The sequence below is a fragment of the Orcinus orca genome, chromosome 1 (assembly GCF_937001465.1).
Source record: "Orcinus orca chromosome 1, mOrcOrc1.1, whole genome shotgun sequence".
Classification (NCBI taxonomy): domain Eukaryota; kingdom Metazoa; phylum Chordata; class Mammalia; order Artiodactyla; family Delphinidae; genus Orcinus; species Orcinus orca.
In genome coordinates, this window is record NC_064559.1 from 99,170,057 (window position 1) to 99,188,602 (window position 18,546).

General features: G+C 49.3%; 1 protein-coding gene across 3 annotated transcripts in view; it reads left to right on the top strand.

Moving 5' to 3' along the window:
* IQGAP3 (IQ motif containing GTPase activating protein 3) overlaps window positions 1-9,070 on the top strand; it is a 37,727-nt gene extending 28,657 nt beyond the window's left edge. For all 3 annotated transcript variants that reach the window (XM_012538573.3, XM_033414519.2, XM_033414520.1), the window contains 11 exons: window positions 1,330-1,414; window positions 1,839-2,071; window positions 2,439-2,571; window positions 2,665-2,767; window positions 3,365-3,491; window positions 4,553-4,640; window positions 5,388-5,600; window positions 6,128-6,294; window positions 6,606-6,707; window positions 7,148-7,256; window positions 7,937-9,070. In XM_012538573.3, coding sequence (XP_012394027.3) covers window positions 1,330-1,414; window positions 1,839-2,071; window positions 2,439-2,571; window positions 2,665-2,767; window positions 3,365-3,491; window positions 4,553-4,640; window positions 5,388-5,600; window positions 6,128-6,294; window positions 6,606-6,707; window positions 7,148-7,256; window positions 7,937-8,050 — 1,474 coding nt within the window. In that variant the 3' untranslated portion in view covers window positions 8,051-9,070. The remainder of the gene's footprint in view (window positions 1-1,329; window positions 1,415-1,838; window positions 2,072-2,438; window positions 2,572-2,664; window positions 2,768-3,364; window positions 3,492-4,552; window positions 4,641-5,387; window positions 5,601-6,127; window positions 6,295-6,605; window positions 6,708-7,147; window positions 7,257-7,936) is intronic.
* Window positions 9,071-18,546: the final 9,476 nt, after the last annotated feature.

Sequence of the window (18,546 nt, forward strand, 5' to 3'; positions counted from 1 at the left end):
AGGATGGAAGCAGGAAGGGAAACTGGTCTCGAGGTGCTCAAGGGCTTCAGGAGATGGGTGGAGAATGCCCAAAGCCCCGGCTAGAGACTTGCGCTGGAATACAGCACGCAGGTCTGTGTGGGCAGTCAGGACATCACTGGGCCAGAGAAGGGAGCCTCAAGTGATTATGGGGACATATTATTGTCTGAGTGTAAGTGGTGGACAATATAAAACTCTTCAGTCCACAAAGTCAAAAATAAGAAAACTTCAAACCAGTAAACACTTGATAAAGGTCCTTTCCTTTCTTAAAATTTAGTCAATAATTATTGTTTGGAAAACAGATGATTGAAAACGGTGAGAAGGTGGGCCTCATCTAGATCATCACTCAGCCAGCCAGCCTTTCTGGTGCTCAGTAGTGCACGGGGCAAGGTGGGGATGCTGCAGAGGGGAGCCCACAGAGTTCAGCACCCTGCTTTCCAAACCTGGAGAACTGGATTAAGGATTTAAAATTAGGATTCAGAAAAGGTTGTCCTAGGACTAATAAAGGAAAGTACACAGTGAGCTGTAAACTTCTGTCCCTGACACCCTAGGAGGTGGAAATCGCTTTTAAAGGTATTTAATTAAATTTGTAGGTGGCACACCCATAGTAGGAATAATAATTAAGTCTAGCATGTTCGAATAGCACTACCGTTACTTTCACAGATGTAGTTTCACTTGATCCTCATAAAAACCCTATGAGATAGAGAGGGCAAGAATGAAGATTCCCATTTTCCAGATGAGGGAACAAACTTATAAGTGGAGCACAACAGCCTAAGCTGACATCCCTGGTTAGTGGTGGAATCAGGACTGGATGCTTCTACTCCAGTTCATTGTGCTCCTCGGCCCCTGCCTCTAGCCCTGACCAGGCCCTTCACAGATGCTCTGTGATAACAGCCTCAGAGCCTCCCAGGCTGTCCTGGGATGGGATTCTGGCTGTGGGTGTCAGACACCTAAGGTACAGGCTAAAGGTCCCTCTGTGGGGAGTGCGGGATGAATATTGGGATCTGGGGTGTTTCCCAGGGGAGACTAAGGGGGACCAAAGAAGAGGCTCTCAGGCCAGGTTGGAGGCTGCGTGAGAGCTTAGTGGCTGACTGGGCCCTGGTCCTTGGTGCTGACATAAGGGCAGGAGGGAGGGACAAGGCCCAGAGATGTTTGGAGGAAGGCAGCAGGGAGCTGGCTGTGGATAGGGGAGGGCCAGTGCTTGAGCTCAGCTCTCGGGTGGCTGAGCCCAGGGAAGGAGAAGCAGGCACTCAGGCCCACACTCTGGGGTGGGTGGGTAGGGCCATAGCGCACCTATTGCCTTGCCCCCAGGTATGGGATGCGATATGTGGCCAAGGTCCTGAAGACAACTCTGGCAGAGAAGTTCCCCGACGCCACAGAGAATGAGGTCTATAAGGCAAGTGTTGTCTCCCATCCCCCACCTCTTGCGCTCTCCTTTGCCCCGATGGTGCCTGTGAACCCCCAGACTGACGCAAAAGGACAGAAAACCCTATGCTGTAAAAATCCAAGAAGGAAAATATTCTCCACCCTGTCAGTCGAGCCTGGCTCACCAGCAGGGCTCAGGTAGCAGAAGGAAAGACACCCAGGACATGAGTTAACAGTGGCCAACCCTGGACTTGTCAGATCTGGGTTCTGGTCCCAGCTATTGCTCAAGTTTGCTGCGTGACCTTGAGCAAGTTCCCGGCCTGCTCTGGGTCTGTTTACTCTTCTGTACCATAACGGGGTTGACGCAGGTGGTCCTTCCAGCCAGGTGAGCTGGGAGAGCGGGGCTGGGGCTGTGGAGGCGGACCCCAGGTGCTTCTACGATCCTGTGCCCGCAGGTCGTAGGGAACCTCCTGTACTACCGCTTCCTGAACCCGGCTGTAGTGGCCCCCGACGCCTTCGACATTGTGGCCATGGCAGCAGGCGGCGCCCTGGCCACCCCCCAGCGCCACGCCCTGGGGGCTGTGGCTCAACTCCTGCAGCATGCTGCCGCTGGCAAGGCCTTCTCCAGAGAGAACCAGCACCTGCGGGTCTTGAACGACTATCTGGAGGAGACACACCTCAAGTTCAGGTCTTGGGTCCTGGCATCCTATTCCCCCTGTCCCCTCCTCCTTTTCCCATCTTCTTTCACGTACCACTTCCCCTCTCAACTCCACGAGGAGGAGAGGCATAGAGGTGAAGAGTATAGTTAGTGGGTTGGAGGATAGATTGTTGGAAGGACTCCCCAGTGGAGAGAAAAGAGGACTGTTGGAGGAAGTTGGCTTGAGGGGACCACCGGGAGAGAAGGTAGAGCAGCACAGAAGGGCCGGAGTCGAGACTGGAGAGTCACAGTTGGCTTGAGCGGTCACTGGAGAGGGCCGGCGGAAGGCTGATGGGAACAGAAATGTGGCGGGTGCCGGCCCGCCCCACCCTCTCACATGATCTTCCTCTGGAGGTAGGAGGTTCATCTGCCGAGCCTGCCACGTGCCAGAGCCAGAAGAGCGCTTTGCGATGGATGAGTACTCAGACATGGTGGCTGTGGCCAAACCTGTGGTGTACATCACCGTGGGGGAGCTGGTCAACACGCACAGGGTGAGAGGCGGCAACCTGGGGGCGCTGGGTAGGTGGGCTGGCCCTGGAAGGCCTGGTTCAAACCCCATCTCTTTTTCTCCCTCCATCCTATAGCTGTTGCTAGAACACCAGGACTGGATCGCCCCTGATCACCGCGACCCCCTGCACGAGCTCCTGGAGGACCTTGGGGAGCTGCCCACCGTCTCTGACCTCATCGGTACGTGCCATCCTTGACAGCTGGGGCGGGCGGCGGGGGCGGGCAGTCAGGTGAGCAGGGCGTGGGAACGTGCCCCCTCGAGTTTTTGTTCAGTCGGGGACGTGTGCCAGGAAGCTGGTTACACGCTCTCCCTCTCTCCCTCTGGTCCTGGGATGGACAGACTGATATGGAGAAGGTGGACAGACAGTAGGGGACCCCGTACCGTCATGTAAATGGCCAGTTCAGTCATGCGAGAGAGCCGTGGAGGCATAGGGCCTGTCTTGGGTCTTAAAACGTGTCTCTGATGACGGGGGATTTCAGGAGCTGTGGAATGAAAGGAAGCTGGCTTACAGGCGTGGAAGGGCAGGGTGGAGGTGGTGACAGATGGGAGACAGCCAGGAGCTCCAGGCTTGGGGAGGCACAGCCCCAGTAATGCAAGGGTGATCTCTGTGGGTAACAGCCCTTCCGCTGGTGCTCAGGGCTGAGGGTACAGGGTGGTGCCGCAGAGCAGTGTGGGAAAGCTTCCTGGAAGAGGGGCTCATGGAGCAATGTATTTATTTACCATGGCCCCATCTGTGCGTAAGTGTGCTAGTCTCTCTCCTTCCTCACCTGCCTCAGGGGAGAACGTAGCTGCGGATGGGAACGTGGATCTGAGCAAGCTAGAAGTGTCCCTGACACTGACCAACAAGTTTGAAGGGCTAGAGACAGATGCTGACGACACCAATGCCCGGAGCCTGCTTCTGAGGTGGGAGAGCAGCCTCGGCCCCCTGAGCCTCCCCAGGCCAGTAAGATGGCTACTGTGGAGTGGCCGTCCCACCTTCTTCCTGGGCTCTCTTATCCTTCACAAAGTTCTCCCTGAAGCCCTTGCTGCAGTCTCAGCTGTTTCCCTTCTGGTGGCCTCAGCTTTTTGCGCTGTCTTGTGGCTGAAGGCAAAGGAATAGTTAGGACATTGGCAACACGGTTGTTCGCATATTGTTGTGCTGTTTACCAAATGCTTTCTTACACATCATTTAACCTAAGGGACAAATGGTGAGGTAGATGATGGTTTCCCTGCCTTCCAGTGGAAGAAAGAAACTTGGGTTAAGTGACTTGCCTAAAGTCCCACAGCCGGTCGGTGGGGGAACTCGTGTTCTAATTCCGTGTCCTTACGAGTGATGGTCAGGAGATGGGCATGGAGCTTTTCAACCCCAGTTCTGCAAAAGTGAGGGAGGACCCCCAGCAGGGCTGGGCTGGTCATCCAGGCAGAAGAGGAGCCAGGTCGCCACTTTGATCCCCCTGCCAGCAAGGCAGTCCCTCTGCTCACCCATTCACCTGGTAAACCAGTGAGCAGGGTGTTCAGCTCTGTCCTGCCATCAAAGCCCTTACAGTGGGGCGAGGCTAGGGGTGAGTACACATCAGAGAGCCGCCAAGAGGGAGGTGGGTGTCAGGTGCGTGAGAGCTCAGAGGGACACCTAGGTAGAAAAGGTCTCACAGAGGAGGAAGCGTGTCCTTCAGCCAAAGGACTCAAAGGAAGACCATTTGTGGGAGGCATTGTAGGCAGAGGACACAGAGGTGTAAGAGAGCACAGTGTGTTCGGAACCATGGTAGTTGTGTATCACAGACCCATCACCCCACCTCCTGGGTCTTCCTCCTGGTTATGTTCTCCTCACAACACCTACCCCCATCGCACCCTCTCTCCTTACCACCCAAGCATCCCTGGCAGCCGTGATGTGGGGCAAGGTCCACTTACTCTCAGCTCCCTAGCCAGCCCCATGTCCAGACCCTCCCCCTGTCCCTCACCTCTCCCCCCTCGCTCCCCTCCTGCAGCACCAAGCAGATGCTGGCTGAAATCATGCAGTTCCACTCTGGGGATTCCCTCAAGGAGATCCTGTCCCTCTCGGCCTCCAGAGAGCAGGTGAGCGGCAGGCTGGCCCACAGGTACTGTCTCGTTCGCCCCCCACCAGCATGGCTGATGCCTTTCCCGGGAAGACAGCTGTGCTCACCAGTAATGTGAGCTCTGGGGGGCCGAGGCCTCTGCCCTTGACCCCCAGAGACCCTCAGGCTGCAGAGTGCCGAGACTCCACCTCCCTCCCTACTCCCCATTGAAATAAGAGTGAGCCCTGCAGGGACCCCAGCCCCTGCTGTCAGTGCTAGGAGTTGCTGGGGGTGCAGAGAGGCAGTCTGGGCAGGCTCCCTTGAAGAGCACCGAAGGGCCGGTGCTCAGCGTAGGGAGTGGGCTGCTTGAGGGCCTGGAGGCAGGAGAAGGTGCTGAGTGGTGGGTGGCCAGGGGCAAGTTGGGCCAGCTGGAGTACAGACTCAGCCAGGGGCTTCCCAGAGAACAGGTGGGGACAACCAGTAGAGGCCTGTCCCAAAACGCAGGACAGAAGGAGGGAGAGAGCCCCAGATACCCTGGAGCCATCACAAAGCTCCGTCGTTGGGAAGTCGCAGCCAGTGTCTACCGGAATCCTTTATGCTGTACTCCTAGTGGGGCCCCCTTGGCCACTCTTCCTCTCAGGTGACCCGCGAGGCCCTTCAGCATCTGCGAGGCTGTACACTCTGATGTTCTTCACAAACCACCTCACCCCGCCCCTCCCCCTCTGGACCATGGCCTGGGGGCAGAATCGTAGGGCCTGCTAGACCCCTCAGCATCTCTGCCCCCCAGGAAGCAGCCCACAAGCGGCTGATGTGCCGACGCCAGGCCTGTGAAGCCCAGACCCCAGTGTCGCTGCGACGACACCGCTCGCTGACAGCTCACTCCCTCCTGCCGCTGGCAGAGAAGCAACAGCGTGTCCTGCGGAACCTGCGCCGACTGGAGGGCCTGGCTTTGGTCAGCGCCAGTGATGGCTACCAGGGGCTGGTAGACGAACTGGCCAAGGTAACGGCCTGGGCCTGGAGGGAGCGGAAGGGCGAGAAAGAGAGAGAGAGAGAGGGAGTGAGAGAGAGAGAGAGAGAGAGAGAGAGAGAGTGTGTGTGTGTGTGTGTGTGCGCGCACGCATGTCCATAGTGCTGGCACCTCAAGGGCAGGCCTCTCCCTGGTGAGTGCCTACCCAAAATTGTCACCAGCCAGGGGAAGGCCAAGCGATCTCCAAGGGTCCTTTTTGAAGGAAAGGTCTCAAAATTCGTCAGGGAAGGGAGTATTCTTGAAACTCTCTTTCACTAAAAAACAAGGAGCCGTGGAACAGTTACTCCTCAATGGGGGAGAGGCCCTGGAAACGTCCTTCAAGGGTTTAGGAAAGGGTCCTTGAGATTGCCCTCCTCCTAGGGAAAACAACCTTGAAATCTTCCTCTTCCTGCTCTTCCTAAAGATCCTTACAGTAAGTTGTTCTCGGGCCTGAATCAGACCCTGAGATTCTCCTGCCAGGAAGGGTCAACTCACCCCTCCCCTGGTGCCCCCAACCCCAGGACATCCGCAACCAGCGCAGGCACCGGCAGCGGCAGAAGGCAGAGCTGGTGAAGCTCCAGGCCACGTTCCAGGCCCTGAGCACTAAGGCCACCTTTTATGAGGAGCAGGGCGACTACTACAGCCAGTACATCCGGGCCTGCCTGGACCACCTGGCCCCCAGCTCCAAGTAGGTGCTCCCTTCCTACACTTTGAAGCTTACCTGTGACCTCTCCTCCTGCCCATGTCGACCTTTGCCCCACTCTTTCCCAGCTTTGATAGGGACATCTCACCCCAGAACAGCATGGTCCCTTCCTGACTCTGGTCTTTGAGTTTCACTCGCAAAGTCTTGGGTTCAAGTGCAGCCCCCTCCTCTTGTCTTCCACCAGTGAGAAGTCTTCCTCGGGGTCTAATTTCCTTCCTGCCAGCCACAGAGAGAACCAGTGTCTTTGGTGTTGAAGGATTTGTTAGATGAATTCTCTGGGGCCTTTTCTTCCTCAGGAGTTCTGGGAAAGGGAAGAAGCAGCCGTCTCTCCATTACACTGCTGCCCAGCTCCTGGAGAAGGGTGTCTTGGTAGAAATTGAAGATCTTCCCACCTCTCAGTATGTGTCTTTGGAGGGCAGAATGTCAGACCTCTCCCATGTCCTAACCTGGGGGTGGGGCTCTGGGCTGGGCACCAGGTGGGAGGGAAGGAGATGCATGGTCCCTGCCTTGAAGGAGCTGCTAGAACAATGGGGAAGACACGACATTTCCAGACAGAGTTAAGGGCAGTGGGTGTGGTCTGGCACAGTTCTAGACACCCCAAGGCAGAAGATGCTGGGAAAGTGTCCTGGAGGAGAGAACAGTTGATTAGGGCTGGGCAGAGAGAAGAGCTGAGGTGTAAGCAGAGGTAAAAGTGGGAGGAGAAAGAGAGTGATAGAGGGGAAGCCTGGCTCTGGGTGACTCACAGCACTGCCTGGGATGAGCAGCAGTGGGTGGAAGAGTGCGGCTGTGGCCCTGGAAAGACGCAGTGGGTCCCTGTTTTGAATCCTGTTCTTGATAGCTTCAGAAATGTGATCTTTGACATCACCCCTGGAGATGAGGCAGGAAAGTTCGAAGTAAATGCCAAGTTCCTGGGTGTGGACATGGAGCGATTTCAGCTTCACTATCAGGTGAGGGGACACTCCCATGAGCCCTCAAGACACCCGATGGGCTTTCGGTGCTAGCCTAAAGATGGCAGCCTCGCCTGGCTTCCCTGGGCCGCGGATGACATCAGCTCTGTTCCCCACCCAATCCGTATCGTCTATTCCTGAAGAGAAGGGTGATGGTCTGTGTAGCCCAAGCCTCTCTGTCCCCGTGCCCTGACACAGACCCCACTGCCAAGCATCAGGAGAGTGGAGTGGGCTGGTGATGTCAGAGCAGGATTAATATTTGAAGCCCTATCACATGTCAGGGACTTTACACATTACCTCATTTAATCCTCTCCGAAACTCTCAAGCATTATCCCTATTTTATAGGCTCTGAGACTAAAAGGTTAAGAAGCCGGCCTAAGTCATAAGCCAGTGTTCAGGGAAGCGTTGATTTTAAATCCAAATCTTTTTGCTCTGCTGTTTTGTCTTTTAAATGATTTCAAGCCCTGGCTCTGCTTGAATTGACATTTGGTCAAGTCACTGTACTTGTCTCTTGGCCTCGGTTTCCTCATCTGTGAAGGGGGTTTCAATGCCCACTTCAGTGGCCAGTGCCACTGGATGACTGTGTAAGGCTCCAAGATGTTAGTGTTTTATAGACTAGCTGTATGGGCCACCGTGAGAAACCCTCAAACTTGCTTCCCTGCCCCTTCCCTCCCTCCTAGGACCTCCTGCAGCTCCAATACGAGGGTGTGGCCGTCATGAAACTCTTCAACAAGGCCAAGGTCAACGTCAACCTTCTCATCTTCCTCCTCAACAAGAAATTCTTGCGGAAGTGACAGAGGCAGTGGGTGCTACCCAAGCCTTTCTTACCTCGCTGGATGCTTTTCTTAACACTAATGCACTATTCCACTTCCCTGCAGACACCCAGAGCTCAGGACTGGGCAGGGCTCGAGGAGTCTCACCCTTTCCCCAGCTGGGAGGAGTTTGTCTACCTGGCCACAGGCAGGGACTCTAATTGGCTCAAGCGAACCCTGTCTCTCAGTCTGGCTGTGTGGCTTTGAAGTCCCAGAACCCCACGGTTTTCCAGCCGGATGGTAGGGACCTAGGGCCTGCCCTTTGACCTGAGAAAGCTATTGCTCTTGCGTCTGCTGCTGCCCTCCCAATACCGTGAGCACTGCCCCAGCGGCCTGATTTCCTGCTGCCTCCCTTCCCTTCGCAGACCCCAAAGCCAGAGGGTCCCTGTCCCCACTCCCACCTCATCAGCTGTGTGTGTTCCTGCCCTGCTGAAGCCCAGGCCACTCTGTGACGCCTCACACCCTCCAGCCTGTCACCCTCACACCGGCTGGACAGCGCTCGTGAATGCCCATGTGGCATTGTGACACGGTTGCCATCCAAGGCGGCCTAGGCAAGATGACCCTCCGTTAACCTCAAATCTCAGTCCCTTGTTTACAGTCTGTTTTACATGCGGGTCACTAGGGTATTTATTCTCTCCTACCCCTGTACTCTGTGCAGCCCTAATCATGGCTTTCTTTCTTTTTGAGCTCAGAGAAAGAGTTCCCATTTCCCTGTTCAAACTAATATTCATGCCAATCTTTTATACCTTGTATATAAAGTCACCTTGGATCACTCGTGTTTAAGATCTCATTACTTCAGCTTCATACGGTACAAAAAGCAGTCTTCCCCTTTTCTCTCTCACCCTCAGGATTCTTGCACCTTAGAGCTGACTCTTCCAGACAGTTTCCATAGATCTGCCGTCTTGTCTCAGCCACTGTCTCTCTCTTGTCCCCACATCTACCCAGCTTCCTGTCCCTGTGGCCCTTCTGATTTCATTTTAATAAAAGCAGCTGTTACCCCCACATCTGTTGTTAACCCCTTATTTCACTTCCTGCGCAGGCCTCCAAGTTCTGGGACAGATGTTCCCTGGTGAGCTGGGGAGTCCTTCCTGCAGCCTCCCTCAGCCTCCTGCCTGCCTCAGCTGTGGGCCCACTCTGCCTGCCTGAGCTCATCAATGCTTAATGAGATGTGGCGTTTATTCCTCTCTTCCCTCCCCCAGGGGACAGAGAGTAGGAAGAAATGCTTAGGTTTTGATTCTGCTTTTATCAGCCACTCTGAAGACTAAAGCCAAGAGGAGGAGAAACCAGTCCAGCTTCTACTTCATCCGTTTTGTACACATTTGCTGCAAATTCTTTTCCTGAGCCTTGGGTGATGACACCAAAGGTGCTTGAGCCACAGCTCCTTAGTATCGTGGGTTCTACACTATGATCAAAATCCCATGTCCATGAGGAAAGCCGCCCTCCTTTCCTCCCAGGTTTCAGGAAGCACGGAGGGGAGTCTGGAGGAGGGGACAGTCTATACAGACACCCGTCCTGACATCAGAACTCCCAAGCAGCTCCTACTGGGCGGGTGCACACAAGTTTGCCCAGTGCAGCCCATCTCCCTGCACTCTGTTCCATTCTGTCACTCAGGATCTGTCTTGCTGTCACATTCAATCTCAGTCACATCCTCTCCCCCCCTTAACATGTCACAGCAAAAACTTCAAGTACCGCCTCGCTCTGGGTGACAGTGACACGTACCAGTGGATCCAAGTTTCTGTACATGATCAGTCATCATTAAAAGTCTCACACTCACCAAATGGCTCCAACGCTATCCCACTGTGATGCCCCCCCACAATCACATGATCTCAGCTGCAGGCACCGCATGTAGAAAAGTCACAACAGCTACCGTTATTGCTGGGATATTTACAAACACTTATTCCTCACAACAACTCTACAAAGGTAAGCAGTCACCATTTTTGTTTAACAGATGATGAAACTGTGATTCAGAGGATTAGATAACTACCCAACGCTACACAGCTGGTAAGGGGCAAAAAGTCTTTAAACTCGGGCCCATCTGCTCAGATTATATTCCCTTGCATTTTTCTCTTCTCTGAAGCATTTCCACTTCCTTCAACCCACACTCTCATGCCACTCTCTTCTTCCAGGCTCACCTGACTCGACCCTAGTGATGGTCCCTGATGAGCTTCAGTTCATCAAGTCTTCTCCTAACTGTTGATGCCCAATCTGAGATACAGACACTTAGCTCCAATGGTTCGGGCTATACACCAGTGCAACCTCCTTGGAGGACAATTTGGCAACATCAGAAATATAAGTGCAGGGTGCCAGGACAATGCAATGGGGGGAAGAGTAGTCTTTTCAACAAATGGTGCTGGGACAACTGGATATCCACATACAAAAGAATGAAGTTGGACCCCTACCTCACACCATAAACAAAAGTTAAAACATCATAAACCTAGCCATAAGAGCTAAAACTATAAAACTCTTAGAAGAAACACATAAATTTTCATGACACTGAAAGCACAAGCCACAAAAGAAAAAGTATTGATAGATAAATTGAACTTCATCAAAATTCAAAACTTGTGCTTCAAAGGACACTTTCAAGAAAATAAAAAGACAACCCACAAAATGGGAGAAGATATTTTCAAACTATATATCTGACGAGGGATTTATATCTACAATGTATAAAGAACTCTTATGGGGCTTCCCTGGTGGCACAATGGTTAAGAATCCTCCTGCCAGTGCAGGGGACGTGGGTTCGAGCCCTGGTCCGGGAAGATCCCGCATGCCGCGGAGCAACTAAGCCCGCGAGCCACAACTACTGAGGCCCGCACGCCTAGAGCCCATGTTCCGCAATGAGAGAAGCCACCACAATGAGAAGCCCGCGCACCGCAACGAAGGGTAGCCCCCCGCTTGCTGCAACTAGAGAAAGCCCATGCACGGCAACAAAAACCCAACACAGAAAGGGAGGGAGAGAGGGAGGGAGGAAGAAATTAAAAAAAAAAAAACGAAACTCTTACAACTCAAAAATAAAAAGCCCAACTAAATGGGCAAAGAATTTGAAAAGCCATTTCTCCAAAGAAGATATACACATGGCTAATAAGCACATGAAATGATGCTCAACATCATTAGTCATTAACAAAACGCAAGTCAAAATCATGAGATACCACTTCACCCCCACTAGGATGGCTAAAGTAAAGTAGGTAATAACAAATGGTGAGGATGTGGAGAAATTACAAGTCATATATTGCGAGGGAGCTCGTAAAATAGTGGAGCCACTTTGGAAAACAATTTGGCAGTTCCTCAGAATTTTAAACATAGAGTTACCATATGAGCCAGCAATTTCACTCCTAGGTATATACCCAAGAAAATCGAAAGCATACGTCCACACAAAAATCTGTACATAAATGTTCATAGCATCATGATTCATAGTAGCCAAAAAGGAAATAATCCAAATGTTCATTGACTGATGAATAGATAAACAAAAGGTGATATATCCATACAATGGAATATTATTCAGCCATCGAAAGGAAGTACTGATATATGCTACGACATGGAAGAACCCTGAAAACATTATGCTAAGTGAAAGCCAAACACAAAAGGTCACATATTGTATGATTTCATTTATATGAAATGTCCGGAACAGAAAGTAGATTAGTGGTTGCCGGGGCCTGGGGAAAGGGGAGAATGGAAAGTGGCTGCTCATGGATATGGGGTTTCTTTGGGGGATGTTGAAAATATTAATTAAATAGTGGGGATGGCTGCACAGCTCTGTGAATATAGTAAAAAACCACCTGATTGTACACCTTAAAAGGGTGAATTTTATGGTATGTGAATTATATATATATATATTTTAATGTAAGCATACATACCCAGTAAGGAATTTTTCCTGTGGAGACACCTGGATAAGGGAGCAAAGAGCTCCGGAGCGTTTGTTGCAGTATTATTTGTAATGGTGATGATCTTAGAAAGGCAGCCACACAACGGTACATTATGCAGCCAATAGAAATGATGAGCTAGATCTGAGTGCAATGATGTGACAAGCTGCCAATGGTACATGTTGTTTGGAAAGATACACAAGAAACGTGGCAGTGGTCACCTTTGGGGAGGAGGAAGTATCTTTCTGTGCTGTTCTTACAGTGAGCTTATACTAGTCTTATGAAAAGGAAAGCCAACGCACGCTATGGCTCTAGAACTGAGGTGTGAACATCACGGAGGAGTGGCGTGTCCCTTGTTCTACAGCAGTGCTGCTGGGATTAGGCACCACAAGCTGTTCCTGGTCCACTACTGGGACACATGCCGAAATTGAGAACAAGCATTTAGAAACTCACAGCCAGCAGTTTTACCCCTGAATCTAATAAAAGATTGAGTTTATAAGTCTTTTCATTTCATTTTTCTAATAACTAGTTTTTATTGTATTTCACGAAAATATCAGTCCATAACAGATGGGAAATTTTAAGATGTCACCCTTCATTACAGACAGCTTGAGAAGAACTGTTCTACAGGGAATACTTTTAGTCATGTGACATAAGAAAGCATCAGCAGGGACTACCCTGGTGGCACAGTGGTTAAGAATCTGCCTGCCAATGCAGGGGACACGGGTTCGAGCTCTGGTCCGGGAAGAGCCCACATGCTGTGGAGCAACTAAGCCTGTGCGCCATAACTACTGAGCCTGCGCTCTAGAGCCCATGAGCCACAACTACTGAGCCCGCGCACCACAACTACTGAAGCCCGCACGCCTAGAGCCTGTGCTCCACAACAAGAGAAGCCACCACAATGAGAAGACCACACACCGCAACAGAGTAGCTCTCGCTTGCCGCAACTACAGAAAGCCCGCACACAGTAAGGGAGACCCAATGCAGCCAAAAATAAATAAATAAATTTATTTTTAAAAAAAAAGTGCATTAGCACTGGGGTTTCTGGGTTTTTTTTTTTAATATTTATTTATTTATTTATTTGGTTGCTCCAGGTCTTAGCTTTGGCAGTCAGGCTCCTCAGTTGCGGCTTGTGGGCTCCTTAGTTGTGGCATGTGAACTCTTAGTTGCAGCATGCATGTGGGATCTAATACCCTGAGCAGGGATCAAACCCAGTCCCCCTGCATTGGGAGCCCAGAGTCTTAACCACTGAGTCACCAGGGAAGTCCCACATTGGTACTGTTGAATTAAACCAGAGGGACTGAATGGAGTAGCTGAGATCACACTATATATGCAATTTTAGAGTCTGCTTTATTCATTTAGCTGTGAAAAACATTCTCTATGTCTTAAAAATTTCTTCAGGGCTTTCCTGGTGGTGCAGTGGTTAAGAATCCGCCTGCCAAAGCAGGGGACACAGGTTCGAGCCCTGGGCCGGGAAGATCCCACATGCCGCGGAGCAACTAAGCCCGTGCGCCACAACTACTGAGCCTGTGCTCTAGAGCCCACGAGCCACAACTACTGAGCCTGCGTACCACAACTACTGAAGCCCGTGCGCCTAGAGCCCGTGCTCCGCAACAGGAGAGGCCACCGCAATGAGAGGCCCACACACCGCAACGAAGAGTAGCCCCCGCTCACTGCAACTAGAGAAAGCCCACGCACAGCAACGAAGACCCAACACAGCCAAAAATAAAATTAATTAATTAAAAACAAAAAAAAATTCTTCAAAAACGTTATTAATGTCTATAACATAACCCATATAGTTCATATATTTAACATTCCCATAATATTGGACAGTTTTCCATTTTCATTAATTTATATAATTCTGCAATGGATATCCTTGGGTATAAGATCTTTATTTACATTTCTAATTATCTCCTTAGAATGCTAGGACAGAAATTACTAGATCAAAGAGCATGAAATTTTAAAAAATTAGGTTTTTCCAGATTATAACACATATTCATTGTAGAAAATTTAGAAAATATTTAGAAAGCAAAAAAAGGTTAAAATAATTCATGATACCATCACCAAATGATAGCTACTTGTAATATTTTGATGTATTTTCTTCTAATCATATTTGTAATTAGAATCACACTATGCCTCTTATTTTGTAACCTGCTTTTTCCATTTAACACTGTAAAAAATTCACCATATTAAATGGGATATACCATAATTTACTTAATCCATCCACTATAAAATAACCATATATACTTAATCCATCCACTATAAAATAACCGTCTAGAGGGTTAAGTTTTGATATATAGAAGAATGTTATGTTGCAAATCCCTTGTAGGGGGCTCTGTTGGCATTGTTCTCTCTGGGTCTTTTTTTTTTTTTTTTTTTTTTTGGCCATGCCATGCGGCACACGGGATCTTAGTTCCCTGACCAGGGAGCGAACCTGTGCCCCCTGCAGGGGAAGCCAGAGTCTTAACCACTGGACTGCCAGGGAAGTCCTGAGTCTTTTCCTTTAGGGTACTGATTCTCTCTTCCTCCAAATGACTGGTGGGATTAATGGTTAGCAGAATCTGCCTCCCCCTGACCAGGACACTGGGCTCAAGGCTATAGAATAGACACAGACTCCCTTCCCTTCTGCAATCAGAATCTGAATTCTGAGGGTGGCACCCAGGAAGGAAAGCCAGTTGAAGCTGAGTCACCAGCTGGCAGCACCCTGGAGAGACAGCCAGCAGTTTCTGACACTGAGATCCCTAGAGGGGTCAGCGTGTCATCTTTCCCAGGTCAAGTCATCTCACTCCTTACAACCCTGAGTGCTATCAGCGTCTCCTGACAGATCCCTGCTTGCTGAAATTCCTCAGCGCCATGTTTTATTATTTACAAAGACTCCTTCCTGATTCATCTTTCTACCTAAATCTTTGTGCCTGGGTTTATTTCCTTGGATTATACTCCTAGAAGGGAAGTTGCTGTGTCAAAGGGTAGGCACCTTTTAAAGGCACTTTATGCATGTGACCTAATGTCCTCCAGCAAATCTGTATCAATTAACAAAGAAAGAGGGCACAGAAGGTGAGAGAAAACCGGTACACCCTATGGGGCCAGTACTCCTTGATCCAGAATGAAGCCCAGCCTGACTCCTGCAAATCAACACAAATCTGCCCTCGTGGGGCTTGCGAAACCTCTCAGTTGCCTTCCTACCACTCCCAGTGTAGCATAAGAAGGCCCCTTCCTCGGCAAGGAGCACACATTTTAAAAATACAGATTGCCAAATGCTATGTGGTACCCTGGACTGAATCTTGGGACAGAAAAAAGGACACCAATGGGAAAACTGGTGAAAATGAATAAAGTCTAGAGTTTAGTTAATAATATGCTAATATTGGTTTCTCAGTTTTGACAAATGTACCACAACAATGTAAGATGTTAACCTTAGGGATATACAGGAACTCTCTGTACTGTTTTTGCAACTTTTCTGTAAATTGAAAACTATTCCAAAATTAAAAGTTTATTTAAAACTCTATTACACCAATTTATAGTCCCACTAAGAGGGCATAGAAGTGTTAGTCTTACCACGACCTTGCCGACAGCAAGTATTTTTAAAAATTCAGTCCTTCAGCAAATATTTATTAAGTGCCGTCTCTGTGCCAGGCACTATCCTAGGTACTTGGGATCCGTCGTTAAACAAAGCAGACATAGATTGATGCCCTCATGGTGTTGACATTGTAAAGAAAGACAGATACTTTAGTATGTTAGAAGTAACAAGCGCTTTGAACAACAAGGATTTACTGTATAGCACAAGGAACTATATTCAATAGCTTTTAATAAACTATAATGGAAAAGAATTGAAAAAAGGATATAGATCTATACATATATAACCGAGTCACTTTGCTGTACACCTGAAACTAACACAATATTGTAAATCAACTATACTTCAATTGAAAAGAAAAGAAGTAGGAACTTCCGTGGTGGCGCAGTGGTTAAGAATCCGCCTGCCAATGCAGGGGACACAGGTTCGAGCCCTGGTCTGGGAAGATCTCACATGTCACAGAGCAACTAAGCCTGTGCACCACAAATACTGAGCCCGTGTGCCACAGCTGCTGAACCCTGCACACTAGAGCCCGTGCTCTGCAACAAGAGAAGCCACCGCAATGAGAAGCCCACACACTGCAACTAAAAGTAGCCCCTGCTCGCCATAACTAGAGAAAGCCTGTGCGCAGCAAGGAAGACCCAACGCAGCCAAAAATAAAGAAATTTAAAGAAAAAAAAAAAAGAAGTAATAAGTACTTTGGAAAAATCAGAATAAGGGACAGCACGGGTGAAGGGGAGGAATAAAGGTGGGTTACGATTTTCAGTAGGGTGATCAGGAGGCTTCACTGAGGAGGAGGCATCTTGGCAATGACTTGAAGGAGGTGAAGAGGTAAGCCATGTGGATATCTGGAGAAAAGGTTTGAGAGATAAGGTGGAAGGACAGATCGTGTATGGCCTTGTTGGGGTCACACGAGATGTGGCAGAGACCACTAAATGCTTACCCCAAACCCCAATTACTCTGCTACATTCCCCAGCCCCTTGCAGCTAGACAGGTCTATATGAACAGTTTGGACCAATGAAATGTGAGAGGAGGTATAGTGTGTCACTTCCAGGCTCACAGGCGACAAAAATCCCACATGTGATTTTCTGGTCTTTCTTTCCCTCATCGGTATCTGTGGTCCAGAGAGTGCAGCTACAAGATGGTAGAGCCTCCGTCAGCCTGGGTCACTGCTGAGTGGCTACGTGGAGCAGAACTTCCCCCTACTATCCTATGTGTGACAAGTGTCATGAGCTGAGTCACCAGTGGGTGGCACCCTGGAAAGACAGCCAGGCACTGTCTGGCACTGAGACTTACTATCTTCAGCTACTGAGATTTGGGGGGTGGTCATCACCGCAGCACAACTTAGCCCATCTGGCCTGACACGGAAGGACTTGGCTTTGACTCTCTGTTAACCGAATCCATTGTTCGTTTGAAAACTACAAGCGTCATTGTTTAGTTTTCATTTTTTGATAATTACTGAAATAGCAGATTATATTTTCTAAGATGGCCATAACAAACTCTCCCAGCCCCCATGCTCTCCTTATCATGGCATCGGCCCTCCTCCCATTGAGAGTTGGCATCTATGTTCCCTTCCCTTGAATCTGGGCAGGCCTAGAACTACACTGAAAGTGAGGCTCTGGGACCTCTATAGGTAGTCACAAATGATATGGCTTCTGCCCAGTCCTGTTGGAACATTTGTTCTTGGTAGCCTACTGCCATGCTGTGAGGAAGCTAAGGTGACACAGAGGAGTCAAGTGTAGGTTCCAGTTGACGTTCCCAGCTGAGGTCCCAGCTGACAACTAAACGTGTGAGGAAGCCTTTGGGAAGACTCCAGCCATTGTCTGTCTGCAACTCCATGAGTGACCCTAAGACAGAACTGCTTGGCTGAGCTCAGGCAAGCCCAGAACCATAATGATAACGATGATGGTGATGAAGGTGATGATTGTGATGATGATGATGATGGTGATGATGATGATGTTTTAAGCCACTACGTTTTTTGTTGTTTTTTTATAAATTTATTTATTTTATTTATTTTTGGCTGCGTTGGGTCTTTTTTGTCTGGGCTTTCTCTAGTTGCAGCGAGCGGGGGCTACTCTTCGTTGCGGTGCGCTGGCTTCTCATTGCAGTGGCTTCTCTTGTTGCGGAGCACGGGCTCTAGGCACATGGGCTTCAGCAGTTGTGGCATGCAGGCTCACTAGTTGTGGCTCACGGGCTCTAGAGCACAGGCTCAGTAGTTGTGGCGCATGGGCTTAGTTGCTCTGTGGCATGTGGGATCTTCCCGGACCAGGGCACAAACCCATGTCCCCTGAATTGGCAGGCGGATTCTTAACCACTGCGCCATCAGGAAGTCCCCTAAGCCACTAAGTTGTAGGGTGGTTTGTTACATAGCAATAGATAACTGGAAGAGTGAGGCTGAATATTTTCACTATTCTTACCTAATATATTGAAGTCTTTTTACACCAACATGCCACTCCTTACCAAGCCTGGCTTTTCTCTTTCCAGATAAATATGTGAAAAAGGGTGAGACAATGGATGGAACTACCAGAGATGTCCCTCAAAATGGACTCAGAACAAAAATGTTCTGGGAATAGCTGTTCAGTTAACACACGTAGGTATTCAATAAATAGTTGTTAAATGAATGAATGATCCTATCCATGGGGGGTGGGGAGATGGGAGATGTTGGTCAGAGGGTACAGACCTCTAGTTATAAGAGGAATAAATTCTGGGATCTAATGTACAGCATGGTGACTACAGTTAACAATACTGTATTCTATACTTGAAAGTTGCTAGGAGAGTAGATCTTAAATGTTCTCACCACACACACACACACACACACACACACACACACGATAATTATGTGAGGTTTATGGAGGTGTTAACTAACCCTGTTGTGGTAATCATTTTGCAATACATACATGTATTAAATCATCACATTGTACACCTTAAATTTATACAATGTTATATGTCAATTATATCTTAATAAAGACAGAAAAATAATAAGAATGCTGTCCAAACTAACACATTGTAAAACTATACCCCAATAAAAAAAATAAATAAAATAAAATATTAATGCT